The 22,329-nt window shown below is 38.4% G+C and overlaps 1 protein-coding gene across 1 annotated transcript in view; it reads left to right on the top strand.

Moving 5' to 3' along the window:
• The first annotated feature begins 8,132 nt into the window (after positions 1 to 8,132).
• fam199x (family with sequence similarity 199, X-linked) overlaps positions 8,133 to 22,329 on the top strand; it is a 44,964-nt gene continuing 30,767 nt past the window's right edge. Inside the window, exon 1 of the mRNA XM_048163643.1 lies at positions 8,133 to 8,335. Within this exon, the coding sequence (XP_048019600.1) occupies positions 8,169 to 8,335 (167 nt within the window). The 5' untranslated portion in view covers positions 8,133 to 8,168. The remainder of the gene's footprint in view (positions 8,336 to 22,329) is intronic.

Here is a 22,329-nt window from a genome sequence, read left to right as displayed (position 1 = left end):
ACGTACAGCCCCTCTCGCTACATTTCACTAGGGTTTTGAAATTGGGTACACACATTTAGCAGCCCGATACCTACAAAAAAGTCTCTTGGAGCAAAATCCGAAACCGAACAGGAAGTCAGATATTTCGAATTAATTCACCGTTTTATGCATTTTCCAGACATTGTAGTTTAACGAACTCCTCCTAGAGATTTAATCAAATCAATGTCATATTTGGTCAGTCTAATCTAAAGGCCTTTGTGACGTTAAATTGCGAAGATCTAGAGTTTTCACTGAAGGGTGTGTCCGTGGTAGCCTGACAAAGTTTGATGTTTTCGCCATGAAAAAGGAAGTTGTTGTAACTCAGACAAACAATGTCGGATCTGCCCCAAACTTCACATGCTTTATTAGAGTCCTGACCTGAAGACATCTTCATAACAATATTCAGTTACAGTCATAGCGCCACCTGCAGGCAACAGGAAATGACATGTTTTACACTGTGATTAACTCCTCATGGAGATTTAACCAGATCAACATCATATGTTGTCAGTCTAATCTTAAGACCTTAGCGATGATAAATATCAAAGATCTTGAGTTTTCGGTTAAGGGCGTGTCCGTGGCGGCCTGACAAAGTCTGATGTTTCGCCATGAAAGAGGAAGCTGTTGTAACTCAGGCATATTATATCTGATCTGCCCCAAACTTCACATGAGTGATAAAAGTCCTGGCCTAAAGACATCTATATGACAATATTCAGTTAGCTATAGTGCCACCTGTTGGCAGCAGGAAGTGTGGCACTTTTACATGATTTTTCCATAATTCTCCTGTATTTACTCGCTTACATGCATGTCGCCCACTGTTCGCTGTTTTCCTGAGGCCAATGGGTGGCGGTGAGCCCGGGTGCGAGGGCCCTTTCATCGCTGCTTGCAGCTTTAATTAGGGCCAAAGCCCTGTAAGGGGCTGAAGGCCCTATTGTTTTCTTTAGGATTATTAGGGCCAAAGCCCAAGGGGCTTAAGGCCCTATTGTTTTCTTTAGGATTATTATTAGGGCCAAAGCCCAAGGGGCTGAAGGCCCTATTGTTTTCTTTAGGATTATTATTATTTTTTTTTTTTTCCGACTATTCGGGCATTTTTGGGGCCCTTACCATGCTCGAAAACTCATGAAACTTTGCACATACATTGGAACCCGCGGCCATCAGGGCCGGGCAGAAGCTGGTACCCGGGCGTGGCAGGAGGGCTCGACAGCGCCCCCTTGAACAGGATCCGAAATTTTGGTCTATATATCAAGTAGTAATAGGCTGAATTGAAAATACCGTAAAACTTCAAATAATAGCCGAGTCCCAAATAGACGCCTGTCTCTTTTAAACGCCTGGTGTGACGACAGGTTTGGGTAAATAAAGGCCGGTCTCAAATAGAGGCCTGGTCTGTTTTTTTAGTATCGGGTTGCTTGCGCGCGCGTGTGTGTGCGAGGGAGAAAGAGGAGATAATATATTTCATTAACTTCGGGATGTTATCATTAGGTATGTGGCCTGACAGTAGCTTCTGATGGAAGTGAGGATCACCTTATCCATTGTTTCAAAGAGGGAGAGCCGTGCGCATCTGGGCGAGAGCTGTTAGTGCAAGCAAGGCAGGCAGAGTTAGCGGAGGCTGGAGAGGGAGAAGTGGAGGAGAGCGACGTGGAGGAGGAATTCGCCAATGAACTTGTAATTGAGGATCGCGGGGATGATGATAGTGATGAATAGAGTAATTTTCTATCACATGATTGCAGTTGTTTTACAGGGTAGCCTTCATTCTTTCTTGTTGATATGTTTCGGGCAACAAGTTCATATGCTCGATGGATTTTAGCGGTAACTTATATTGTTCTGCCCATTGCTGTCACATCGTTTCGTTTTTTATGCTGCCAATAATCTAAGACATTTCTTACACTAAATTATTTGTTAAACACATTCGTTTAGGGGTAACTTGTATTGTTCTGCCCATTGCGGTCACATTGTTTCGTTTTTTATGTTTATTTTTTATGCTGCCAATAGCCAAAGACATTTCTTACATTAAATGATTTGTTAAACACATTCAAATTAATTATAAATAAAACGTAATATAATGTGGTAACCTCCTACTGTCATGCTTGAACATCTCAACACTAAATTAAAGGCCTGTCTCTTATAGACGCCTGTCTCAAATACAAGCCGGTGCAGTTCGGCGATTTGGGTAAATAGAAGCCCGGGCTATTATTTGAAGTTTTACGGTAGGTAGCCTAATTCTAATACACGCAATGACTATTCATCATTACATTTTTATATTTATGTAGCCTACACAATAATATTCTTTTACACTGTAATCCTTTTATTTTTAATATTTGGCATGTTTGTGTGATGCGCATCCCTGTGTGTAATAAGCAAAGTCAACGCGCACTGTGGACGCGCCCAGAGGCGCAGTTTCTACCACCGTGCTCTAACAAAAAATATTGCGCCATTGACTTTAGACTTTAGACCAGGTTTGAGTTGGTCTATGGCGCAGTCTATTTTCAGCTCCTTAAAATAGCAATGCGCCCGCAATGCGCCTGAACACACCTCTTTTTTAGACCAGCACGCCCATGGGCGCACTAACTGGTGCAAATGCATTTACTAATTTAAGGACGTGGTGCTGAACGGGAAAACGTGAACGGCGCTGGACGCAAACTAGCAAACACACTCGCGCTGCGCCTTGCGTCGCATTGCGCCGGGTGTATTATAGGGCCCATTCTTACGCACACACTTAAGCTCTCTTAGACGTAGGGTCTCAGTCCCCCTACCCCCTCCCTCTGTGTGTGTGTGTGTGTGTGTGTGTGTGTGTGTGTGTGTGTGTGTGTGTGTGTGTGTGTGTGTGTGTGTCTGTCTGTGTGTGTGTGTGAGTGAAAGTGAGAGACAGAGAGACAGAGAGAGTTTTACAGCCTTGATCAGTTATTTAACCCTTTTATTGCAGACTCACTGTGCTTAAGAGTTTATTCCCAACCCTTACTCAAACACATCTGAAGCAGCTAATCAGGCCAGTTCATTTGTAGGCCACTGACAACATATTATTACATTATTAGTTTGATAATTAGGGTTAATTCAAATATAAAAACCCACTGCAAAAGCATGCTTTTGGTGCATAAGATTGGGGCACAAACAACAGCTCAGGGAGGTCAAAAATATGAAGTGTGAGGATTATTGACTAGCCTTATTCCTGACTAGCCTACTGCGTTTCAAATTACGGGTTCCACTTCCGGTTTGGTGAACTTCCATTCAAAAAAACTGAAACTTATTGTTTCAAATCATATGGTTGCCCTACAATTAAAGCTTATCTGTCAGCTTGACTGAATCAGCTGTCAATTTCTTTCATGTTTTATTTTCAGACATCATGAGAATGACATAACGCTTGGTATTGTAATATGTTATAACAAAAATATCTATGGCAAGAGCTCTTTTCAGCAGCTGCTTTCTATCCTCCAGAATATTTTATTTTGTCTCTTTGCATACTGCTGTAATAGTATGAAAAAGGACAGCATATACTGTACATTTGTGGTCTGTTCTCTTTATATAATTTACAATCCATCCCATTAATAATTCACTGGAATGCACAAAGAATCTCCTCAAAGCCTCACGTCTCTTTCCAGGTTTGTTTCACAGGTAAATACAATTTATTAAAATGGAAATCACTTTGAAATAGTATCACACAATGCTGAAGTTCATGACCTTTTTTATTAAGGCAATGTATTACATAATGCATATATATATCACTATAGCATATGTTCAACCCATCCGTTATTGCTGTGGAAAAAATCACACCTTTACATGGCTTGTTGAAATTACAAGAAAAGGGAAAACAGGAAGTGTGTTATAACTTCTGCATACATTGATTGATGTTTATGAAACTTCAGCGGTGTGTTCGTTATAGGAGTCTGATCACATGGATGTGACTATTGTGAGTCAAAGTTATAGCGCCACCAACTGGCAGCAAGAAGTGTGTCACTTTCAAAATGCATTGAGTTCACTCTGTTATGTTTTCCTGATTTGCTTCAAACTTCATCAGTGTAATGTCAATACACAGCAGATGTAGACCTGTTACAGGATTTTTGATATTTTAAATATTGTTGCCATGGCAACACATCAAACTTTAATAATATTCTTGAGTGTTTTTGAGGCTCTTAACATGCTTCAAATTGCATGAAACTCGACACACACATCAATATTGTCAACCAGTAGACATGGACAAAGCCATAGAATGGGCGTGGTGGAAGGGCTCAGTAGCGCCACCTTTTGACAAAAGTGGGGGGGTTAGTTTTTCCTACAGTCACCAAACTTAGTACACATATTGTTCTCATCAAGCCGGACAATTTTCTAATTTACACTCATCAGCTCCGACCAACAGGAAGTCAGCTATTTTGGTTTGAATATAATTTTTAAAAAAAAAAACAGGCTATGAATTTTATACTACTACTCCTATAGGGTTTATACAATTTACACCAAACTTTTTTAACTTGTTGCTAACACATTGAAGTTGTTTAATTGCAAACGGATTTTGGATATCTCAAACGGTTTGGCTGTGGCGAGGCAGTGAATTTATGGCAAGAAAAGGTAAACAAAGTGTTATAACTTCTGCATACATTAATTGATTTTGATGGATCTTCGGCTGTGTGTTCGTTGTACAAGGCTGATCACATAGATGTGACTTGTGAGTCAAAGTTATAGTGCCACCAACTGGCAGCAGGAAATGTGTTACTTTAAGCATGCTTTTGAGATCAATATCTTATTTTTACCCGATTTGCTTCAAACTTAAGAAACAAAAGCCTTAGAAACAGGCATGTAGCAGGGGCTTTACAGCACCACCTTTTGACAAAAGTGGGGGGGTTAGTTTAACCTACAGTCACCAAACTCGGTACACTTATTGTTCTCATTAAGCTGGACAACTTTCTCATTTACAGTCATTGGCTCTGACCAACAGGAAGTCAGATATTTTGGATTGAATGTGGATTTTTCAAATACTCAAATTTTTATGTTTGCTTGTAACTTCTGATGGGTTTGTCCAAAAATCATAAATTTGGTCTTTGTTAGATTCGGGGCATCATGCCGAGTCGATTGATATCCAATTTTCCCATATCGGCCATTTTGGCTTTCGGCCGTTTTGAATTTTGTGCAAAAATTCTGCATTTATGTAATTCTGTATAACGAATTAGCATATTGTTACAAAACTCGGTATGGGTCATCAACGTAATGCCCTTAAGGAGCCTGATAAGTTTTGGACTAGCGCCATATATTCATATACACACATATACTACATATCACTAACTGTGATAGTCATGAAGTTGTAACTCCATTGTGGATGCTCTCTTCCTGTTGCATTTAACTGTATTTTCTTTTTCGAAGTGTCTCAATCATATTTCAAACAATTCAAAACCATCATGGCGAACAGTGTGCATCTGATGTGTCTCAGCTGAAGGAAATAATCCATTGTTTATTGGCTTTAATATATTGGCCAAATTTTCTAGTCAGACTAGCAACAATAACATTAAAAATGAACATATATCGGGGTGTGACTATACAATTACTCTTAAAGAGACAAGACTATATTTTAACACTACATTTTAAGAAATCTTCAAAGGTGAAATGTATTATTGAAAAATAGTCTTTGTAAATGTTTGGGCAAATAAAATAATATCACTGTATAAAAGACAAACACGTCCAATTATCTTTTAAATGTTTTATTTTTCTTGCAAGAAAAATGGCAAACTTGAGATACTCGAAGGGTTCATGAGTTTCAAATGCATCTCCTGTGACCACTTGCATTTCCAATTATTTTGTCACACATAACACTTTCACTTTCTGCACACAAATACTATTGAATGAACAATCTCACGTTATGCAGCTTACGTGAATCAATATAATATAATGTTATAATATAATTCTGTTGTAATACAATGTCCTTTAACACTCTGAGGTCTGAGGGTATCGCCGGCGATACCACCGTGGTTTTTTTCTTATCAGTGTGAAAGAGACTCAAAATACTCCGTCAATGTTGCACATACAATTAAGAGTTATACACCATTTTAATCTGTGGAATATCTTCTTTCATTTGTGTACACTCAGAGTAAAAACAAAATGTTGTGCTTTTTGTAAAATAAAGAAAACTAACATGATGCGTGATCTCTCGTCTCCCTCTGAACGAAGTCCAATCTGATAGTTCTTAGAAAATGAACTGTAACTTAGTGAATACTAATGACAAAAAAATTACACTTATGTCTAAAAAAACGTTAAGATGTCAGGTTTTAAAACATATAAGTCAAATCGAAAACAAACCTTCTGTGTTTATGTAATCTGTATGAAAAGAGAGCCATGTCAGAAGTCTGTGATTCAGCTCATTATCCGCTAATGCGGCCACGCCCACGGAGCGAGCGCTATTCAGACGCAAATTCAGTCAATACATGCATTCGTCATCTCAATCGTGTATTTATTGTCTTCAAAAGTGTTTTGAATAGCCATATTTAGCGATCTCTTGCCTCTGTTAGTTCCTTGATTGTCACATGATATGCCTCTTCTTTTACTGAGGCAATTGTGGACAAAAAGGGCAGAGCGCCCTCCGGCTGCAAGTATGAATTAGAAACACAGCATCCAGCGCTCATAATGATGACAATAAATATAGAATAATAAATATTACTCCTCTGTATAGAAAATTGATATAAACATATGAGAATCCATCAATATTTCTCCAAATGTGTATGCTTTTAAGCATATTTAAGAGTCAAAATGTGAAGCTTGAGTCTTAGATCTTTTTAATGATGTATAGTTTGTCAACTGCACATCAACATTTAGGCTCTATAATATAACAAATATAGTAGCTTATATGAAATGCCCTAGAGGTAGGAATGTTCAGACGCTTTGCATCACAGAAATACATTATATTTTAAAGTATATTAAAATAGAAAACCATTATTTGGTTAGAGACTTGAGACTTCTTTTAAAAACATTATAATGGCAATGTGTTCAATCTTTTGACTGGTAGTGTAATTTAACATAGGCCTATACAAAATTTTCTTCATATCATGTGCAATAATACGTGCATGCATGAGATCACAAAAATCATGTTTTTTTTTTTTGTCCTGAGTGGACTTTAATCCTGTTATCAGCATGATCACAGAGGGTTTTTTCACAGCCTACCTGACTGAAAGGCCTCATTAATATGCAAGTCATTTCAGGTCATTATTATTCAATTCTTTTGTCTTCTCAGGTGAGAATCACCCATTATACATGAGGATTCACGCCTCCATGCATACTGTGTTTCTTGACCAAAAGTGTCTTAGAAAATTTAAATCTCTCTATTGTTTTATATGAAGGATTAGGAAGGATAATTTTTACTTCATTCTGAAGCAAAAACTCTAGTCTACAACCTCCAATACCCAGAATCCTTGTGAACACAGTTTTAATATATATTTTTTGGCCTTATTTCAGTGACTTAAGTTTTTTGTTTTTTCAATAACCACGCATAAACGTTATTCCTTCAAAAACACAAACATGTACATACATGTTCCTCACATATTATTGTAGCCTAGTTTGTGCTGAATACAGTGTAATGACACTTTTGTCATTAATATGTTTATGAACAACTGAAAAAAGCACAAATGTCAGGGCATGTCAAAACTTCTCCAGGGCCCCAAAAATCCTCAGACCCCTGAGGGTTAAGGGGGCGGGGTTGTCTGTGCCATCTCCCGGAAATTACTTTTTGCAGGGTTGGATGCCTGCAATTGTTTACGTTCACGTAAGACACAACTGTGTTTACGAGGATACTCGCTGAGACAGGCATTTTGACAATTTTGTGGGTATGTGTCAGTTCATTCACAAAAAGACGCAAACGAGAACTCACTTGAATGGTTTAAAACTGTTAAAACGTGTGCAAATGTTAAACGTTCCCTCTATGATAGATAAATTTTGTAATTTAATTTTATATTGTTATATTAACTGGTCTGCACTTTACCAGATTTCACCTTAAAAGAATTTGCCAAAAAAGGATGTTTGTATGTGTCTGACAGTTCAGTAAGCTTTAAGGCTTAACTGACAAAATGGCAAATAGCAACTAGGCTTCTCAGCACAACACATTTAATTGGATATTTGGGCTGTCAGTAATTTATTTGTTGTAAGGTCAATTCTGATGCTAGTATCTGTTCTTCTGATATAGCTTGCAGATGTCTGAGCATGTCTATGAGAAGTTCCTTGCTCCAGAAGAGCCATTTCCCCTGCTTTCACAACGAGGAAACTTCAGTGAAGATGCCACACTGGATATTAGCGACTTTGGGTGTCAGTTATCATCGTGTCACAGAACAGACCCTTTACGCCGCTTTCACAGCAGCAGGTAAGTGACTGGTGATTAGGCAGTAGTTTATTAGTAGTGGACAAGGGAATACTAATATACACTATATTGCCAAAAGTTTTGGGATGTCTGCCTTTACATGCACATGAACTTTAATGACATCCCATTCCTAATCTGTAGTTTTAATATGGAGTTGGCCCACCCTTTGCAGCTATAACAGCATCAGCTCTTCTGGGAAGGCTTTCCACAAGGTTTAGGAGTGTGTTTATGGGAATTTTTGACAATTCTTGTAGAAGCGCATTTGTGAGGTCAGGCACTAATGTTGGACGAGAAGGCCTGGCTCACAGTCTCCACTCTAATTCATCCCAAAGGTGTTCAATCGGGTTGAGGTCAGGACTCTGTACAGGCCAGTCAAGTTCCTCCACATCAAACTCACTCATCCAGGTCTTTATGGACCTTGCTTTGTGCACTGGTGCGCAGTCATGTTGGAACAGGAAGGGGCCATCCCCAAACTGTTCCCACAAAATTGGGAGCATGAAACTGTCCAAAATGTCTTGGTATGCTACACACTGTTCTTGAGCTATTCTGAAGGCCACTAGAAGTTTGGACGTCTGTAGCTGTTAACTCTGCAGAAAGTTGGCAACCTATCACGGTAACACGCTTGAATTTACTGAGCTCCTGAGAGGGATCCATTCTTTCACAATTGTTTGTAGAAGCAGTCTGCATGCCTAGGTGCTAGATTTTATACACCTGTGGCCATGGAAGTGATTGGAACACCTGAATTCAGTGATTTGGAGGGGTGTCCCAATACTTTTGGCAATATAATGTGTGAATATGTGTACATTTTTTATATATATATATATATATATAGGGGTGTAACGGTACACAAAACTGACGGTTCATTACGTACCTCGGTTTTGAAGTCATGGTTCGTTACAGCAGGGGGAAGAAAACTAAACATAAAATTGCTTTTCAAAAATTGCTTCTTTTCTAAAATTGCTTCTTGTTTACTGAACAAATTGTGTCTCTGTCTTTAAATAAATTACATTTTTTAACTAAAAGTTTAAGGATAAAAACAAATATAGCTGCAAGCAGCAATGCGGGGCCAAGCACCGAAGGCACCATAAGCAGAGCAGCATTTCAAGCAGAGCAACACTGCAAGCAGAGCAGCACTGTAAGCAGAACAACACAGCAAACAGAGCAACATTGCAAGCAGAGCAGCACACCAAGTAGAGCAGCACTGCAAATAGAACAGAACAGCAAAAAGAGCAACTTTTAAAGCAGAGCAACACAGCAAGCATTCCAAGCACTCGAATGTCTGAGTTGTAGCGCAATGCGGAGCAAGAAGAGAAAAAACAGCAGAAATTGAATGTACTTGAAAAAAGGTGGTTCAGAAGTAGAGGTGAGAATGAACTCAAAATGAACAGAATAAGAAATAAGAGGAAAAAGGAATCAAATTGACTCACTACACACAGTTGTATAAAGTTGCACCACGCGGGACTCGAACCCACAACCTTCCAGGTCCAGTGTTTATTTCTCATCTCATTGCACCACTGTGCAAGTGAATGTTTCCACACCTGCCGAAGTTTATTAGTTCATGTGAAAATGAACTCAAAATGAAGAATTCTTATAAAGCTGCACTTTAGATCATTCTGCAGCTCATCATGCTGTAGTGCAATACAGAGCAGGAAGAGGAAAAACAGCAGAAAATGAACCACGATCTTCTTTTTCAGATCTCATGACCTGTAGGTGGCGCTGTTCCCAAATTTGGCATGGAACCTCAGATCATGGTATTGATCAATTGTACCAATTTTTGTTTCGATTGCTCAAAGTTTGGCCGAGATACAGCCTCTATAGCATTTTCAGGGCGACCTCGTTAACTTCATGACAACATAACTTTTGAACAAATAAGAATACAAAAATTTGTTCAGTCATTTCTATGCAGCCCAGAACAAGGATCATATGATCAAAGTTTGGACAAAATTGGACAAAATTTGGAGGAGGAGTAGCGAAAAAACAGAATACTGTACTTTTCAAAATGGCTGCTACTGTAATGGGCGGAGACTTGATGTCAGATGTTGCATAGCATCAGCATGACGAGCCAAATCAGATGTACTAAATTACATTTGTCTAGACCAAATGGTTCAAATGTTATAACCTTTAGAATAGTGAATTTTTGAACTGGTGGTGGCGCTATAGAGTTGGTCCTAGAGACTCCAAAATTGGTCAGATTTCTAGACATGACCATCAATACAAGTGTGCCAAATTTCATCATTTTCTCATGTTCCGTTGATAAGGCTGCCATAGACTCCCATTGGGGAGGAATAATAATAATAATAAATATAGCTGCAAGCAGCAATTCGGGGCCAAGCCCCAGTAGGGGCAGTAGCGCAATACGGAGCAGGAAGAGCAAAAACAGCAGAAATTGAATGTACATGCAAAACATCTGGTTCAGAAGGACAGGTGGAAATGAAATGAAAATCAATAGAAGTTCAGAGAACGAACACGGAATGAACTAAAATACTTGTATCTCATTGAAGAGGAATAAAGATTAGCACAATCCTTATTTGGATAAAAAAGGTATCAAAATGACTCATTACACACAATTGTATAAAGGAACCCCACACGAGATTCGAATCCACGACCTCCGGGTCCAAGGTCCATTTCTCATCTCATTGCACCACTGTGCAAGTGAATGTTTCCACACCTGCCGAAGTTTATTAGTTCATGTGAAAATGAGCTCAAAATGAAGAATTCTTATAAAGCTGCACTTTAGATCATTCTGCAGCTCATCATGCTGTAGTGCAATACAGAGCAGGAAGAGGAAAAACAGCAGAAAATGAACAAACATTAAACAGCTGGTTCAGAATTACGGGCAAGAATGAACTCAGAATGTACATAAGCTTAGATGAAAATGAACACAGCATGAAACAAAAAGCATTTATTTCTAATCCAAGAGGCAGTAAAGGAATCAAAACACACTATTTTATAAAACCGCTCCACCTGGGATTCGAACCCACTAACTTCGGATACAGGGCTCTTCAGATAACTGGCTTTACACATTGAGCTACTTGAGGATGCACATTCAACAGACTGTGGAAGAAACCTTTTAGTCTAACAAAGAATTCACAAAAAAAGCATTACTTAGCATGCTAACCATATTAGCATGCTAAGCTAACTTAATGCTAATGAAGCTCATGGTTAACTTGATAACTGAAGAGCCACATTAAAGAGAATGACAACTGGTTAGCATGCTAAGCAATTAGCATGCTAAGCTAACTAGCATAAGACAACAAACACAAGCAAGGTCACATTCAGAGATGAATATCTTGGGAATGGTAGCGAATGTCAAAAATCCATTCAGTCATTTCTGTGCGGCTCGGTCCAAAGATCACCTGAGCTGATTTTGGACAAAATTGGACAAAAATTGTAGGAGGAGTAGCGAAAAAACTGTTTTCCATTTATTTCAATATGGCGGACAGGTACATTTAAGGAAAATGACAAATGACACATCGTCGGAATCGGCATAAGCCAGGGAATAAAATGACATAAAGCATACACATTTTGGAAAGTGTTTTCAAAAGTTATAAGTGGTTTTGCAATAATCATTACATCTGTGGAACAGTAGGTGGCGCTGTGTTGAAACTTCTCAGGTACCTTCAGGACCTTCTAAAGGTCATACATACCAATTTGTGTGAAGATATGTCAAATTGTTTAAAAGTTATTGCAATTTATGACAAAATTCAAAATGGCGGACACGTGGTTCATCCGATGTTGACGAATTCGATATCCTCGGATTCGGCATGGCACAGGGAATCCATAGACACCAAGATCTTGATTTTCTAATAAAGTGTTCAAAAGTTAATGGCCAAAATAGCCATTTTTCAGATCTCATGACCTGTAGGTGGCGCTGTTCCCAAATTTGGCATGGAACCTCAGATCATGGTCTTGATCAAGTGTACCAATTTTAGTTTTGATTGCTCAAAGTTTGGCCGAGATACAGCCTCTATAGCAATTTTGGGTCAACCTCGTTAACTTCGTGACATCATAACTTTTGAACAAAGATGAATAAAAAAAATCTGCTCAGTCATTTCTGTGCGGCTCAGACCAAAGATCACCTGATCAAAGTTTGGACAAAATTGGACAAATTTTGAAGGAGGAGTAGCGAAAAAACGGAATACTGTACTTTTCAAAATGGCCGCTACTGTAATGGGCGGAGACTTAATGTAAGAATTTGAATAGAATCAGCATGAAGAGACGAATCAGATGTACTAAATTGTATTTTTCTAGAGCAAATGGTTCAAAAGTTATAAACTTTAGAATGTTGAATTTTTGAACTGGTGGTGGCGCTATAGAGTTGGTCCTAGAGACTCCAAAATTGGTCAGATTTCTAGACATGACCATCACTACAAGTGTGCCAAATTTCATCATTTTCTCATGTTCCGTTGATAGGGCTGCCATAGACTCCCATTCGGGAGGAAGAATAATAATAATAAAAGGGAAAACGTACAATTACAATAGGGGCTACAGCCCCTTTGGGGCTTGGCCCCTAATAAAACTAACAATTACAATAGGGGCTACAGCACCTTCGGTGCTTGGCCCCTAATAATAATATGGAAGAATACTAACAGATACAATAGGGGCTACAGCACCTTCGGTGCTTGGCCCCTAATAAAACTAACGGATACAATAGGGGCTATAGCACCTTCGGTGCTTAGCCCCTAATAAAACTAACGGATACAATAGGGGCTATAGCACCTTCGGTGCTTAGCACCTAATAAAACTAACAGATACAATAGGGGCTATAGCACCTTCGGTGCTTAGCCCCTAATAATATGGAAGAATACTAACAGATACAATAGGGACTATAGCACCTTCGGTGCTTAGCCCCTAATAATGGATCTAACAGATATAATAGGGGCTAAAGCACCTTCGGTGCTTGGCCCCTAATAATAAGAGGGAAAAGGAATCAAATTGACTCACTACAAACAATTGTATGAAGTTGCACCACGCAGGATTTGAACCCACAACCTCCAGCTCCAGCATCTAGTTCCCATCTCATTGCACCACTGGGCAAGTGAATGTTTACACAACTGCTGAAGTTCAGTAGTTTATGTGAAAATGGACTCAAAATGAAGAATTTTTATAAAACTGCACTGAATGTTATATTTAATAACTTTACTTTAGATAATTCTGCAGCTCATCATGCTGTAGCGCAATACGGAGCAGGAAGAGGAAAAACAGCAAAAAATTAACAAACATGAAACAGCTGGTTCATAATTACGGGCAAGAATGAACTCAGAATGTACAGAAGCTTAGATGAAAATGAACACAGCATGAATAAAAGCATTTATTTCTAATCCAAGAGGCAACAAAGGAATCAAAACACACAATTTCATAAAACCACTCCACCCGGGATTGGAACTCAATATCTTTGGGTACAGTGCTCTTCAGGTATCTGGCTTTACACATTGAGCTATTTGAGGATGCACGTTCAACAGGCTGTGGAAGAGAACTTTTAGTGTAAGATAGAATTTACAAAAAAAAAAAAGCATTACTTAGCATGTTAACCATATTAGCATGCTAAGCTAACTCAATGCTAATGAAGCTCATGGCTAACTTGATAGCCGAAGAGCCACATTAAAAAGAATGACAACTGGTTAGCATGGTAAGCAATTAGCATGCTAAGCTAACTAGCATAAGACAACAAACACAAGCAAGGTCACATTCAGAGACGAATATCTCAGGAACGGTAGCGAATATCAAAGATCTGTTCAGTCATTTCTATGTGGCTCGGTCCAAAGATCATCTGAGCTGATTTTGAACAAAATTGGACAAAACTTGTGGGAGGAGTAGCGAAAAAACTGTTTTTCATTTATTTCAATATGGCGGACAGGTACATTTAAGGAAAATGACAAATGACACATCGTTAGAATTGGCATTCACCAGGGAATAAAATGACATAAAGCATACACATTTTGGAAAATGTTTTCAAAAGTTATAAGCGTTTTTGCAAAAAACATATCTGTGGAAAAGTAGGTGGCGCTGTCTTGAAACTTCTCAGGTACCTTCAGGACCTTCTGATGGTCATACATACCAATATTTGTGAAGATATGTCAAATTATTTAAAAGATATTGCAATTTATGACAAAATTCAAAATGGCGGACACATGGTTCATCCGATGTTGACAAATTCAATTTCCACGGATTCGACATGGCCCAAGGAATCCATAGACACTAAGATCTTGATTTTTGACAAAGTGTTCAAAAGTTATTGGCCAATATAGCAATTTTCCAGATCTCATGACCTGTAGGTGGCGCTGTTCCCAAATTTGGCATGGAACCTCAGAGCATGGTCTTGATCAAGTGTACTAATTTTTGTTTCGATTGCTCAAAGATTAGCCGAGATACAGCCTCTATAGCAATTTTGGGTCCACCTCGTTAACTAAACTTCTGTTCCGTCATTTCTGTGCAGATTCAATATCCGCACAGATGGACAGGCAAAGAAGGTCACATTCAGAGACAAATATCTCGGGAACGGAAGTGAACATCAAAAATCCGTTCAGTCATTTCTATGCGGCTCGGTCCAAAGATCATCTGAGCTGATTTTGGACAAAATTGGACAAAATTTGTTTTTCATTTATTTCAATATGGCGTACAGGCACATTTAAGGAAAATAACAAATCACACATCGTTGGAATTGGCATTAGCCAGGAAATAAAATGACATAAAACATACAGATTTTGGAAAATGTTTTCAAAAGTTGTAAGCGTTTTTGCAAAAAACATTATATCTGTGGAACAGTAGGTGGCGCTGTGTTGAATATTCTCAGGTACCTTCAGGACCTTCTAAAGGTCATACGTACCAATATTTGTGAAGATATGTCAAATTATTTAAAAGATATTGCAATTTATGACAAAATTCAAAATGGCGGACATGCGTATCATCTGATGTTGACAAAATCTATATCCTCGGATTCGGCATGGCCCAAGGAATCCATAGACACCAAGATCTTGATTTTCTGCCAAACTGTTCAAAAGTTATTGGCCAAAATAGCCATTTTTCAGATCTTATGAACTGTAGGTGGCGCTGTTCCCATATTTGACATGGTCCCTCAAATCATGGTCCTGATCAAGCATACCAATTTTTTTTTCTATTGCTCAAAGTTTGACCGAGATACAGCCTCTGAACCAATTTTGGGCTGACCTCATTAAGTTTGTGACATCATAACTTTTGTTTTACCCATAGCAAAAAAAATTCTGTTCAGTCATTTCTGTGTGGCTCAGACCAAAGATCATCTGATCAAAATTGGACAAATTTTGAAGGAGCCGTAGCGATAAAACGGAATACTGTACTTTTCAAAATGGCTGCTACTGTAATGGGCGGAGACTTAATGTAATATGTTGAATAGCATCAGCATGAAAAGACAAACCAGATGTACTAAATTACATTTTTATAGACCAAATGGTTCAAAAGTTATAACCATTACAATAGTGAATTTTTGAACTGGTGGTGGCGCTATAGAGTTGGGCCTATAGACTCAAACATTGGTCAGATTTCTAGACATTACCATCACTACAAGTGTGCCAAATTTCATCATTTTCTCATGTTCCGTTGATAGGGCTGCCATAGACTCCCATCCGGGAAAAATAATAATAATAATAATAAATATAGCTGCAAGCAGCAATGCGGGGCCAAGCACCGAAGGCACCGCAAAGAGAGCAACACAGCAAGCAGAGCAGCATTTCAAGCAGAGCAGCACTGTAAGCAGAACAGCACATCAAACAGAGCAGCACACCAAGCAGAGCAGAACATCAAACAGAACAGCACAGCATGCTGAGCAACACTGCAGGCAGAACAGCACAGCAAAAAGAGCAGCTTTTAAAGCAGATCAACACGGCAAGCATTTCAAGCACTCAAAATGTCTGAGCTGTAGTGCAGTGCGGAGCAAGAAGAGCAAAAACAGCAAAAATTGAATGTACAGGAAAAACAGCTGGTTGAGAAGTAGAGGTGAGAATGAGCTCAAAATGACCAGAAGCTTCTTGGGATGATAGAGGAATTGAAATGACAACATTACAAACAATTTTATAAAGTCACCCTACGTGGGATTCGAACCCACAATCTCTGGATCGTGTGTCTGTCCCTCAACTCTTTGCGCCACTGAGCAGACAGTGTCACACCCCTGTCAGAGTTCAGTAGTTCATGAGAATGAACTCACAATGAAGAGCAACACGGCATACATTTCATGCACTCAAATGTCTGAGATGTAGTGCAATGCAGAGCAAGAAGAGCAAAAAGAGCAGAAATTGAATGTACATGAAAAACAGCTGGTTCAGAAGTATAGGTAAGAATGAACTCAAAATGACCAAAGCTGAGATGAAAATGAACATAGAATTAATAAAAATAGATTTATTTCTAATTAAAAGAAGAAAGACTAGTACAATACTTGTTTGGATAATAAAGGAATTGAAATGACAACATCACAAACAATTTTATAAAGTTGACCCACACGGGACTCAAACCCACAGTCTCTGGATCATGTGTCTGTGACTCAACTCTTTGCGCCACTGGGCAGACAGTGCCACACAGCTGTCGAAGTTCAGTAGTTCATGAGAATGAACTCACAATGAAGAATTTTTATAAAAATGCACCATATGTTATATTTAAATTTTTTAGTTTAGATCATTCTCAGAAACGTTCAATATCAGGAACAGAAGAAATTTGTACAAAATAACCATTTAGCATGCTAAGCTAATTAGCATAAGACAACAAACACAAGCAAGGTCACATTCAGAGACGAATATCTTGGGAATGGTAGAGAATATCAAAAATCTGTTCAGTCATTTCTGTGCGGCTCGGTCCAAAGATCATCTGAGCTGATTTTGGACAAAATTGACCAACATTTGTAGGAGGAGTAGCGTAAAAACTATTTTTCATTTACTTCAATATGGCAGACAGGTACATTTAAGGAAAATGACAAATGATACATTGTCGGAATCGGTATAAGCCAGGGAATAAAATGACATAAAGCATAAAGCATAAAGCAGCAATGCGGGGCCAAGCACCGAAGGCACCGCAAACAGAGCAAAACAGCAAGCAGAGCAGCATTTCAAGCAGAGCAACACTACAAACAGAACAGTACAGCAAACAGAGCAGCACACCAAGCAGAGCAGAACATCAAACAGAGCAGCACTGCAAACAGAACAGCAAAAAGAGCAGCTTTTAAAGCAGAGCAACACGGCAAGCATTTCAAGCACTCAAATGTCTAAGTTGTAGTGCAGTGCAGAGCAAGAAGAGCAAAAACAGCAGAAATTGAATGTACATGAAAAACAGCTGGTTCAGAAGTAGAGGTGAGAATGAGCTCAAAATGACCAGAAGCTTCTTGGGATGATAAAGGAATTGAAATGACAACATTACAAACAATTTTAAAAAGTTCCTCCAAGTGGGATTCAAACCCACAGTTTCTGTATAACGTGTCTGTCACTCAACTCTTTGCGCCACTGAGCAGACAGTATCACACAGCTGTCAGAGTTCAGTAGTTCATGAGAATTAACTCACAATGAAGAGCAACACAGCATGCATTTCATGCACTCAAATGTCTGAGTTGTAGTGCAGTGCAGAGCAAGAAGAGCAAAAAGAGCAGAAATTGAATGTACATGAAAAACAGCTGGTTCAGAAGTATAGGTAAGAGTGAATTCAAAATGACCAGAAGCTTAGATGAAAATGAACACAGAATTAACAAAAATAGATTTATTTCTAATTAGAAGAAGAAAGACTAGTACAATACGTATTGGGAAAATAAAGGAATTGAAATGACAACATTACAAACAATTTTATAAAGCCACCCCAGATGGGAATCGAACCCACAGTCTCTGGCTAATGTGTCTGTCACTCAACTCTTGGCGCCACTGGGCAGACAGTGCCACAATCCTGTCGAAGTTTAGTAGTTCATGAGAATGAACTCACAATGAAGAATTTTTATAAAAATGCACCATATGTTATATTTATAAAATTTAGTTTAGATCATTCTCAGAAACATTCCATATCAGGAACAGAAGCAATTTGTACAAAATAACCATTTAGCATGCTAAGCTAATTAGCATAAGACAACAAACACAAGCAATTTCATATTCAGAGACTAATATCTCGGGAATGGTAGGGAATGTCAAAAATCTGTTCAGTCATTTCTGTGCGGCTCAGACCAAAGATCATCTGAGCTGATTTTGGACAAAATTGGACAAAATTTGTGGGAGGAGTAGTGAAAAAACTGTTTTTCATTTATTTCAATATGGCGGACAGGTACATTTAAGGAAAATGACAAATGACACATCGTTGGAATTGGCATTAGCCAGGGAATAAAATGACATAAAGCATACACATTTTGGAAAGTGTTTTCAAAAGTTATAAGCGTTTTTGCAAAAAACATTATATCTGTGGAACAGTAGGTGGCGCTGTGTTGAAACTTCTCAGGTACCTTCAGGACCTTCTAAAGGTCATACATACCAATTTTGGTGAAGATATGTCAAATTGTTTAAAAGATATTGCAATTTATGACAAAATTCAAAATGGCGGACATGCGTATCATCTGATGTTGACAAAATCTATATCCTCGGATTCGGCATGGCCCAAGGAATACATAGACACCAAGATCTTGATTTTCTGCCAAACTGTTCAAAAGTTATTGGCCAAAATAGCCATTTTTCAGATCTTATGAACTGTAGGTGGCGCTGTTCCCATATTTGGCATGGTCCCTCAAATCATGGTCCTGATCAAGCATACCAATTTTTTTTTGAATAGCATCAGCATGAAGAGCCGAATCAGATGTACTAAATTACATTTTTCTAGAGCAAATGGTTCAAAAGTTATAACCTTTAGAATAGTGAATTTTTGAACTGGTGGTGGCGCTATAGAGTTGGTCCTAGAGACTCCAAAATTGGTCAGATTTCTAGACATGACCATCACTACAAGTGTGCCAAATTTCATCATTTTCTCATGTTCCGTTGATAGGGCTGCCATAGACTCCCATTGGGGAGGAATAATAATAATAATAAATATAGCTGCAAGCAGCAATGCGGGGCCAAGCACCGAAGGCACCGCAAACAGAGCAAAACAGCAAGCAGAGCAGCATTTCAAGCAGAGCAACACTGCAAACAGAAAAGTACAGCAAAGAGAGCAGCACACCAAGCAGAGCAGAACATCAAACAGAGCAGCACTGCAAACAGAACAGCAAAAAGAGCATCTTTTAAAGCAGAGCAACACGGCAAGCATTTCAAGCACTCAAATGTCTAAGTTGTAGTGCAGTGCGGAGCAAGAAGAGCAAAAACAGCAGAAATTGAATGTACATGAAAAACAGCTGGTTCAGAAGTAGAGGTGAGAATGAGCTCAAAATGACCAGAAGCTTCTTGGGATGATAAAGGAATTGAAATGACAACATTACAAATAATTTTAAAAAGTTGCCCCAAGTGGGATTTGAACCCACAGTCTCTGTATTATGTGTCTGTCACTCAACTCTTTGCGCCTCTGAGTAGACAGTGTCACACAACTGTCAGAGTTCAGTAGTTCATGAGAATGAACTCACAATGAAGAGTAACACAGCATACATTTCATGCACTCAAATGTCTGAGTTGTAGTGCAATGCAGAGCAAGAAGAGCAAAAACAGCAGAAATTGAATGTCCATTCATAAATAGATTTATTTCTAATTAAAAGAAGAAAGACTAGTACAATACTTATTTGTAGAGCCCGACCGATATATCGGCCGGCCGATATTATCGGCCGATATGAGCTAATTGCATTTAAATCGGCATCGGCGTTTATAACGGCCGATGAAACATGAGAAACAGAGTCTCATGCTTCACTCATGTTATGAGTGTTGCATAGTTTGCCCACCAGAGGGAGCTCTGCAACTCCCCAGTTGACAACAGCGCCAGAAATCCACTACAGAAGAAACCTATCAGCCGAGCCACGGAGACTTGGGTAAAGTTGGTTTTATATTCGCACATTCGGACATCAGTATTCAATAGCCTTGTTAATCACACTACATTGGACATTCACAAGTAAATATGCCATTAAATCAACACTTGCCTATTTTGATCGACTGTGAAAAATGTTGTAAGTTGACAATCGTTGGTTGTCAATATCATGTCGCTGCTTAAAATTCGCAAACATTAATTTATTGCACATTTATTGGAAAGTCTGAATTTATCAGAAGTCCGAATGTGTGAATATAAAACCAACTTTACCCAAGTGCCACGGAGATGTACTCTTTTGACGGTGAGTCTGTCGTTCGTCATGTGAAATGATTGTAGATTTAGTTCATACATTGTATATAAAACAGTGTGGTAGTTCTAGCTAACGGTCCTATCATTATCACTTCTAAATATTCTGTAACATCACTTACAGCCGCTAATGCATTGCTATATTAGATTAGCTACAAAGCTAATACCATGTTTATCAGTGGAAGAGCGCGAACGTTAATAAGAGGTCAAACTATAACGTTAGCGTTTAACTTATTCTAAATATATCTGCAGTGTTTCCCATTTAACTTATTTTAATTTTATTTTCAATTCATTGACATGGTTTTGTGGAATATTGAATTTGTTTGGTATAGCTCTTTTACTTTAACTTTAGTATTATAATTTATTTACAGTACACACACAGACTGTTAAAACCAGCTTCAACTGGAAGTAAGTAAAACTGTTAAATGTTTAAAACCAGACTGTTTTTTGATCATTAAAAAATATATACTTTTGATGTGCAATTGTTTAGTCATTGAGACTGTAATCTAAGGCTTTTTTTTTAACATAATCCCTTCTGGAAAATGGTTTATACAGCCCACATACATAGAACAGGCAGATATTTTGTTATTGAATGTTGTGTAAGTGTAGTTTATAGGAAATGGGTCTAATATCCAGTTTATTTTCAAAATCAAAATATCGGCTTATAAATCGGCTCTTTTCGAGTTAATATCGGCATCGGCCCCCAAAAATCCATATCGGTCGGGCTCTACTTATTTGCATAATAAAGGAATTTAAATGACAACATTACAAACAATTTTATAAAGTTGACCCACACGGGACTCGAACCCACAGTCTCTGTATCATGTGTCTGTCACTCAACTCTTTGCGCCACTGGGCAGACAGTGTCACGTCGCTGTCGGAGTTCAGTAGTTCATGAGAATGAACTCACAATGAAGAATTTTTATAAAAATGCACCATATGTTATATTTAAAAATTTTAGTTTAGATCATTCTCAGAAACGTTCAATATCAGGAACAGAAGAAATTTGTACAAAATAACCATTTAGCATGCTAAGCTAATTAGCATAAGACAACAAACACAAGCAAGGTCATATTCAGAGACTAATATCTCGGGAATGGAAGGGAATGTCAAAAATCTGTTCAGTCACTTCTATGCGGCTCAGACCAAAGATCGTCTGAGCTGATTTTGGACAAAATTGGACAAAATTTGTTGGAGGAGTAGCGAAAAAACTGTTTTACATTTATTTCAATATGGCGGACAGGTACATTTAAGGAAAATGACAAATGACACATCGTTGGAATTGGCATTAGCCAGGGAATAAAATGACATAAAGCATACACATTTTGGAAAGTGTTTCCAAAAGTTATAAGCATTTTTGCAAAAAAACATTATATCTGTGTAACAGTAGGTGGCGCTGTGTTGAAACTTCTCAGGTACCTTCAGGACCTTCTAAAGGTCATACATACCAATTTTGGTGAAGTTATGTCAAATTGTTTAAAAGATATTGCAATTTATGACAAAATTCAAAATGGCGGACATGCGTATCATCTGATGTTGACAAAATCTATATCCTCGGATTCGGCATGGCCCAAGGAATACATAGACACCAAGATCTTGATTTTTCTGACAAATTGTTCAAAAGTTATTGGCCAAAATAGCCATTTTTCAGATCTCATGAACTGTAGGTGGCGCTGTTCCCAAATTTCGCATGGAACCACAGATCATGATCTTGATCAAGTGTACCAATTTTTGTTTCGATTGCTCAAAGTTTGGCCGAG

This window comes from Megalobrama amblycephala, linkage group LG17, assembly GCF_018812025.1.
Source record: "Megalobrama amblycephala isolate DHTTF-2021 linkage group LG17, ASM1881202v1, whole genome shotgun sequence".
Lineage (NCBI taxonomy): Eukaryota > Metazoa > Chordata > Actinopteri > Cypriniformes > Xenocyprididae > Megalobrama > Megalobrama amblycephala.
This window is presented reverse-complemented; position numbering and strand designations above follow the sequence as displayed.